The 7,686-nt window shown below is 43.8% G+C and overlaps 1 protein-coding gene across 2 annotated transcripts in view; it reads right to left on the minus strand.

Annotated features, from left to right (window-relative positions):
- Positions 1 to 7,686, minus strand: part of LOC109913306 (BTB/POZ domain-containing protein 19-like) — a 154,859-nt gene that overhangs the window by 18,523 nt on the left and 128,650 nt on the right. For both annotated transcript variants that reach the window (XM_020512796.2, XM_048602437.1), the window contains exon 5: positions 5,689 to 5,757. In XM_020512796.2, the coding sequence (XP_020368385.2) occupies positions 5,689 to 5,757 (69 nt within the window). The remainder of the gene's footprint in view (positions 1 to 5,688; positions 5,758 to 7,686) is intronic.

The raw sequence follows: 7,686 nt of genomic DNA on the forward strand, positions 1-7,686 counted from the left end.
CTTTCCTGCTCCTCTGATGCTGCCTGGCCTGCTGTGTTCCTCCAGCTCCACACTGTGTTATCTCTGACTCCAGCATCAGCAGCTCTTACATCTTATTATAGCTCAATTGCGGTCCATTCCAGTCTTTGCATTCCGGCTTCTGCTATTAATCCTGATATCGGTGATCCTGTGGGTATCCTATTGATTTGTCGGTATATCCTGCCATTGAAGGTGAAGTGGGTTGTGAGGCACAGGGTGCCGTCTTTGCTGATGGAGTTGGTGTTGTTGGGTGTCATGGATACAGATGCCCGACAACACCAACACCATCAGTAAAGATGGCATCCTTAACCTACTGGATCTGTGCCTCACAAACCACTTCACCTCCGACAGCAAGATACACCAACAATTAATCAACAGAACACCCACAGGATCACCGATATCAGGATTAATAGCGGAAGCCATAATGCAAAGAGTGAAATGGACAGCACTTCCCACCATCCAACCAAAACTATAGATCCGCAATTTGGATGACACTTTTGTGATCATCAAACACGCTAAACTGGAAGAAACCCATCATCTACTCATAAACAACATCCTCACTGGCATAAAATTCATCAGGGAAGTGGAGAACAATGACAGACTTCCCTTCCTGGACACAATGGTCGAACGTATGGCCAATGGTGAGCTGCAGACCAGCATACAATGTAAGGCCACCCACATGGGTCAGGTACTCAACTACATTAGCAATCATCCCAATACCCACAAATGCAGCTGCATCAAAACACTGTTCAAGTGATTCGCAACACACTGCAGCACCCCGGAGCTATGCAAAGCCAAGGAAGAATACCTATACAGCATCTCTAGAAACAATGGTTACCGAAAAGCATAGTTCATCGACACCTGCACAACAGACCACAACAGGAAGGCACAACACGTCCAGAGACACTGGTCACCCTTCCATACATTAAGGACATATCTGAAACGACCATCAGATTACTTCGCCCCCTAGGAATCATTGTAGCGCACAAACTGACAGCTACACTACAACAGCTACTGATGAAAATAAAGGATCCAACAATCACAACTAACAGAACCAAAAACATTATTTACAAGATACCATGGAAAGGCCGCCAAAACCGTTACATAGGGCAAACCGGAAGGAAACTAGCCATAACGATTCACGAACACCAACTAGCTACCAGGAGACATGACCAACTATCACTAACTTCAATACACATGGACAAAGAGGGACACCAATTCAATTGGGACAACGTAGCCATCCTAGGACAAGCCAAACAAAGTCACGCACGAGAATTCCTGGAGTCCTGGCACTCAAACCAGAACTCCATCAACAAACATGTAGAACTGAACCCCATATACCAACCACAAAGAAATAAATCCGCAAGTGATGACATCCACCTCAACAAACCAAGGCACATAAATAGCAAGTGGGACAGAACACTGACCCTTCACCAGAGGCGCACTGATGATGTTACCTAGCATGGTGACAAAATGTTTACAAACAAACTTACCAACTCGGCGAGCAAGTCAATAACCACATCGACATGAGCTTCAAATCTTCTCAAAAACCTTGAATACCTCAGATATCTGTGATTCAAGATGGTAGGTGGCAGACTTTTGGTACAGGGTAGGAACATGCACACTGCCCTTCATATTGGACTGCTATCCACCCAAGAGCAGAGTAGAGTGATTAGATTCCAAGCCCTATTCGATAATTTATACTTTAACATAATGAACCATATCGAGGACTTCTGTCTGTCTATCTCATCTCTTGTCCCATGTTTCCGAGGGTTGGGCCAAGGACTTTACAGGCAAGGTATTAGACAGGCTGCCAATTCCTTCTGCAGCTTAGCTGACCAATGGATTCTCCTGCCCCTACTGCCTGCCATTGACCTACTGGAAGGATTTAAAGGTGGATAATCAAAATGTTTATCGCATTACAGAGCACTTTCAATGACCATCAAGTCCTGGCATCGAACCCAGAGTTTCCATCCCAGAGGTTGCAATATCACCAGCTGTGTCAAGATCTCCTGCCCAACACACTCTACAACAGCATCATAATTCAAAATATGATGTTAAGCCACATAGTAAAACATCAGGTCAAGTGAAAAAAACCTGCTCAAATAGGTAGATTTTAAAAAGTGCCTTAAAGGAGAATGCAAGCCAGAGAGCTTGGGGCCTAGGCAACATGAAGGTATGGCCAACAAAGCTACAGCAATTAAAATTGGGGATGCACAACAGACAGAGTTAGAAAAATGCAGATACCTTTGAGTAATGTGGAGCCAGAGGAGATTGCAGAGATAAGTAGGGGCAAGGCTATGCAAAGATTTGTAAGAGGAATGCAAATTTTAAAATCAAGATATTGCTTGACTGGGAGTCAACGTAAGTCAGCAAATATAGGGTGGTCGGGAGAACCAGACTTGTTCTAGGTTAAGATACTAATAATAGAGTCAAAAATTGTCTCAAGTTTAGACAGAGTAAAATTTAGGAAAATTCTTACAAAAGCTGGCTGATACATTACAGTCTTACTATTCAACTTCAAAACTGGTAATGACCTCAAACCAAGATAAAAAAGTGTGATATCTAAAATTTTTGTTACTTCTAAAAATACTTTTTAAAATCGGAAAGTTGACAACAGGACAAATGACAATAAGATAAACTGAGAAAGGCTAACTGAATTCCTTCATTTGGCAGCTTCCCCTTTTAAGCCCTTATTTTACTTCATGCTGTCCTGTGACAAAGGTCGCAAAAGGTTAGTGTGAATGAGTTATTCTTAGTGCAATAATCAGGCAACAGGAAGCAATTAGTCACATCCAGTAGCTCAGGCATGCATTCGGAAATAACACAAGTTTAACAGAATGGATTGCTGATACAATGATCCCAGCCTTTCATTCCACAGATCATGCAGGATTAGTGTAGCAGAATAAAGCTCACTTTTGCATTCTTTCCATGCACTTTTATGCCTGCATTTATTTCATTTGGCTTGTGTCTGGAAGGGCTGCACCCCTTATCCTGGCAGAACTGTAAATTTACATTCTTGTGGGTGCTTGATTCTGCTACAAGGACAAGAAAGCCAGGATTGACAGTGGAAATGACAGGCCCAGTTCTCAAAATGCAGCTTTTCAGCGATCTTTGCTGAACAAATGTTGAATGTAAAAATTCTTTCAGTCACTCCATACTCAAGTATGCACGCGTCATAATTTGCTGCCATTCATCTGGGGTAATGGTCAGAAGGAAGCTATAGCCATCACGAGTGAGAGTCAGGTTTGGGGAACCAGATGATCTCTTCCTGCCGCCCAATTTTGTGTATTTGTTCATTGAAATAAGTTTTGTTTTAAAAAAACTTTAAGAAAAAACTTACTTCATTGCACTTTGTACCTGGAGAATTTTGTAAAACCGTACAATTCATCAAGAACTTTTACACACCAAAGAAAGACTCTTTAATAAAAGATAGGAGCATCAAAATTTATAAAATGTCTCTTCTGAGATGGTTCAGAGTTTAATAGCAGAAGTGATATTTCAAGCACTGGCCAATAGGGAACATTTCAGTTCGAACTCAGATTTGATCACAGCAAATCTGTCAGGATTTCCAGTCTGCTGCTTCCTGCTGTCAGTATCTGGGTGACAGCAGCGACGTGATTCAGCTCTGACACACTGTGAAATAGCCTGCTGACAATCCAAGCTTGATTTTGACTCCACTGTCAATCAAGCAGCCAGAATCTAACCCTCAGCAACACGAGGCCAGTGTAATCTTGGCTCTCTGGTAACATCTGGGATGGCACAGTGGTTCAGTGCCTCACAGCATCAGGGAGCCGGGCTCGATTCCAGGCTTGGGGAACTGTCTGAGTTGGCACATTCTCCCTGTTTCTGCGTGGGTTTCCTCCAGGTGCTTCAGTTTCCTCCCACAGTCCAAAGATGTGCAGGTTAGTTGGATTGGCCATGCTAAATTGCCCCATAGTGTCCAGGGTTGTGCAGACTAGGTGGATTAGCCATGGGAAATGCAGGGTGACAGGGATAGGGGGGGGGGGTGGGGTGGATCTGGGTGTCATGCTATCCAGAGGAGCAGATGAGCTTCATGAATGCCCTCGAGAGCAGGGTAAAATTCCTGTATAAGGCATAAGGATCAGTAAAGGTAAGGAATTCAGTCATTTTGACTTTCTAGCCAAGAGGTAAAGAGATTAGAATAAGCCTTTTTAAATTTAAGGCTCAGAGAATGCAAGATCAGAATGGTTCCATGACTCCAAAGCCCAGTAGGCAGTAAATACAGAGGCCAAGAGAAAAAAAATTGGTAAGGAAAGGCCTTTACTGAAAAGAAACTCTCATGTAGGTATCTTACTGAATGGTACATAGCACGTGGCATTGTCAAAATGTACACTTTATAGCAACTTTCCAAACAGACTGTCTCAGAATAGTGATCAGAATGGGCTGCAACAAATATCCAAGTAATGGACGAAGTCCAAAGGTGAGCTTAAAACGATTTTAAAGATTGAGAAGCAAGAGTTAAGATTTTTGAAGAGAATTCCAAATGTAGGGATGGGATGGTTGGAAGGTTTGCCAATAGTGCAGCAAAATAAAAACCGAAAGAATTGCAAATGCTGTAAAATTAGGAACGAGAACAGAAGTTGCTGGAAAATCTCAGCAGTGACCCGAAACATTAATTCTGATTTTTCTTCACAGATCTGCTCAGCTTTTCCAGCAACTTCTGTTTTTGAACAGCAAAGTAACAATGAGGAAACTTGTATAAGTAGGAGTTGGTGAAGAAGCAATTTGAAAACAAAAGATTTAAATCTCTAAGATGGAGCCAATGGAAGCCAACAAGGACATGTGGATTTGTGTTGCTTATGGAGGGAAATGGTCAAGTAAGGGAGTTACAAGTGATCCATTGCTACCCATTGCTCTCAAACAGAAGAGGGCTCTGATGGTGCAGTGCTAGCATCCTTACCCCAAGACTAAGAGTCCTCAGTTCAGGTGCTACCTGCTCCAGAGGTGAGCAATAACATCTCTGAACATGTCAATTAAAAATAGCTATATCGAACTGACCAGGTTGAAAGTTTTCTCTCATTAATAAAAGGTAAAATTGTCATTGTCCTGCCAGATCATTGTTGCTCTCTCTCATTACAGGAAGACGACTGGTGGTGGTTTAACCTGAGCGTCACCACACCTCAGGTGAGACGACAGATTCTGAAGGAGAGTCCTTCATGGTAACTTCAGCCGATGTGAGAATTGAACCCATGTAGTTGGTGTTATTCTGCACTGCAAACCAGTTACCCAGCCAACAGAGCGAATCAAACTCTGTTCTGACCAATAGATTTTTTTTTTTTAGAAAACGGAATTGAGGCAACAGGACTCTGACGTATCTATTAGTATCAGTACAACTGATTAATCTACTGTTAAAACATTACACTTGTCCAGGAAAAAGCAGTGCCTAAGTTTCATAATGGTCAGTCATGGACTGTTCTGTAATTTTTTAAAATAAGTCTTGTTGCTGAGGCAACACATACCAATCTGCAACATATTTATTTCTAATTGACACACCTAATTCTCATATTTAGTGGACCACACAATCGATGGATATTTCAATCCGCACGAATGGGTTCAGTGGCCTGAGCTCGTTTTCAACTGATTTCCTTTTAACAGCAGAGTCTAAAAAAGAAGCCATTAAATACATTAGCCATTTTCAATACTCACTTTGGTGTGGGCCTCAATGAAAGCTAGGCATTTGTCTTTCATGTCAGTCTGTCTGTATGTCACCGCAGCCTGGAGAGATACAAAATGACAGTTTGGTTGTTTGAGGCAATAATCTATTCATGTGGGTGGAAGGTGACTCAGAAATTCATTCTTGACCTCAGAACACCCCACCCTATAAAATTATAAAATATAGGACCATTATTAGGCCATTTGGCCCAAGTCTGCTTTGCCATATCACCAATCTGACAGGTTTTTCAACCCCATTCTCCTGATTTCTGCCATAAATTTTGATCCTTACTAATCAAGAACCTATCCACCTCTGTCTTAAATATGGCCTTCACAGCCCTCTGCAGCAATGAGTTCCACAGACTCACTACACTCTAGCTGAAGAAATTTCTCTTCATTTCAGGTCTAAAGGGTTGTCCCTTCTCTCTGAGGTTACGCCCTTGGGTCCTCGTCTCTCCCACAAATGGAAACATCTTCTCCACATCCCCTCTATCCAGGCCTTTCAGTTTTCAGTAAGTTTCAATCAGATTCACCCCTTATCCTTCCAAACTCCATCAAGTACAAACCCAGAGACCTCAACCTCTCCTTATATCCTTTGTTCCCAGGGATCATTCTTTTAAACCTCCTCCGGACCCCCTCCAATGCCAGCTATCCTTCCTTAGATACGGAGCCCAAAACTGCTCACAATATTCCAAGTGTGGTCTGATCAGGGCCTTATATAGCCTCAACAGTACATCTCTGCTGTGGTATTCTAACCCTTTCGAGATGAATGCTAACATTGCATTTGCCTTCCTAACTTCCAACTGAACCTACATGTTAATCTTAAGAGAATCCTGAACTAGGACTCCCTTTGTGTTTCAGATCTCCCCATTTAGAAAATAGTCTATGTCTCTAATCTTCCTACCAAAATGCATAACCTCACACTTTTCCACATTGTATTCTGTCACTTCTTTGCCCACTGTCCTAGCCTGTTGAATTCCTTCTGCACCCTCTCTGCTTCCTTAACACTACCTGCCTCTCTACCTATTTTTGTGTCATCTGCAAAGATAGCAACAATGCCCCCAGTTCCTTTGTCCAGATTGTTAATGTATAACGTGAATAATTGTGATCCTAACACTGACCCCTGCATCAGTCACTGGTCACCAGCTGCCATCCTGAAAAGAGCCCTTTATTCCCACTTTATTCAAGGACCGCAACTTCCACCCCTCAGTGGTCGAGAACGCCCTCAACTGTGTCTCCCACATTTCCCACAACTCATCCCTCACACCCCGTCCCCGCAATAACAACCAAAAAAGAATCCCCCTCGTCCTCACGTATTACCCCACCAACCTCCGGATCCAACGCATCATCCTCCGACACTTCCGCAATCCGACCCCACCACCAAAGACATCTTTCCCTCTCCACCCTTACCTCCTTTCCTGAGGGACCACTCTCTCCGTGACTCCCTTGTCCGCTCCACACTCCCCTCCAGCTCCACCACACCCAGCACTTTTCCCTGCAACTGCAGGAAGTGCTACACCTGCCCCCATACCTCCTCCCTCGCCCCCATCCCAGGCCCCAAGAAGACTTTCCATATCAAGCAGATGTTCACCTGCACATCTGCCAATGTGGTATACTGCATCCACTGTACCCATTGTGGCCTCCTCTACATCGGGGAAACCAAGCGGAGGCTCGGGGACTGCTTTGCAGAACACCAACGCTCGGTTCGCAATAAACAACTGCACCTCCCAGTCGCGAACCATTTCAACTCCCCCTCCCATTCCTCAGATGACATGTCCATCCTGGGCCTCCTGCAGTGCCACAACGATGCCACCCGAAGGTTGCAGGAACAGCAACTCATATTCCGCTTGGGAACCCTGCAGCCCAATGGTATCAATGTGGATTTCACAAGCTTCAAAATCTCCCCTCCCCCTACCGCATCCCAAAACCAGTCCAGCTCGTCCCTGCCTCCATAACCTGTTCTTCCTCCCACGTATCCCCTCCTCCCACCTC

Source organism: Rhincodon typus, chromosome 10 (assembly GCF_021869965.1).
Source record: "Rhincodon typus isolate 14 chromosome 10, sRhiTyp1.1, whole genome shotgun sequence".
Taxonomy (NCBI): domain Eukaryota; kingdom Metazoa; phylum Chordata; class Chondrichthyes; order Orectolobiformes; family Rhincodontidae; genus Rhincodon; species Rhincodon typus.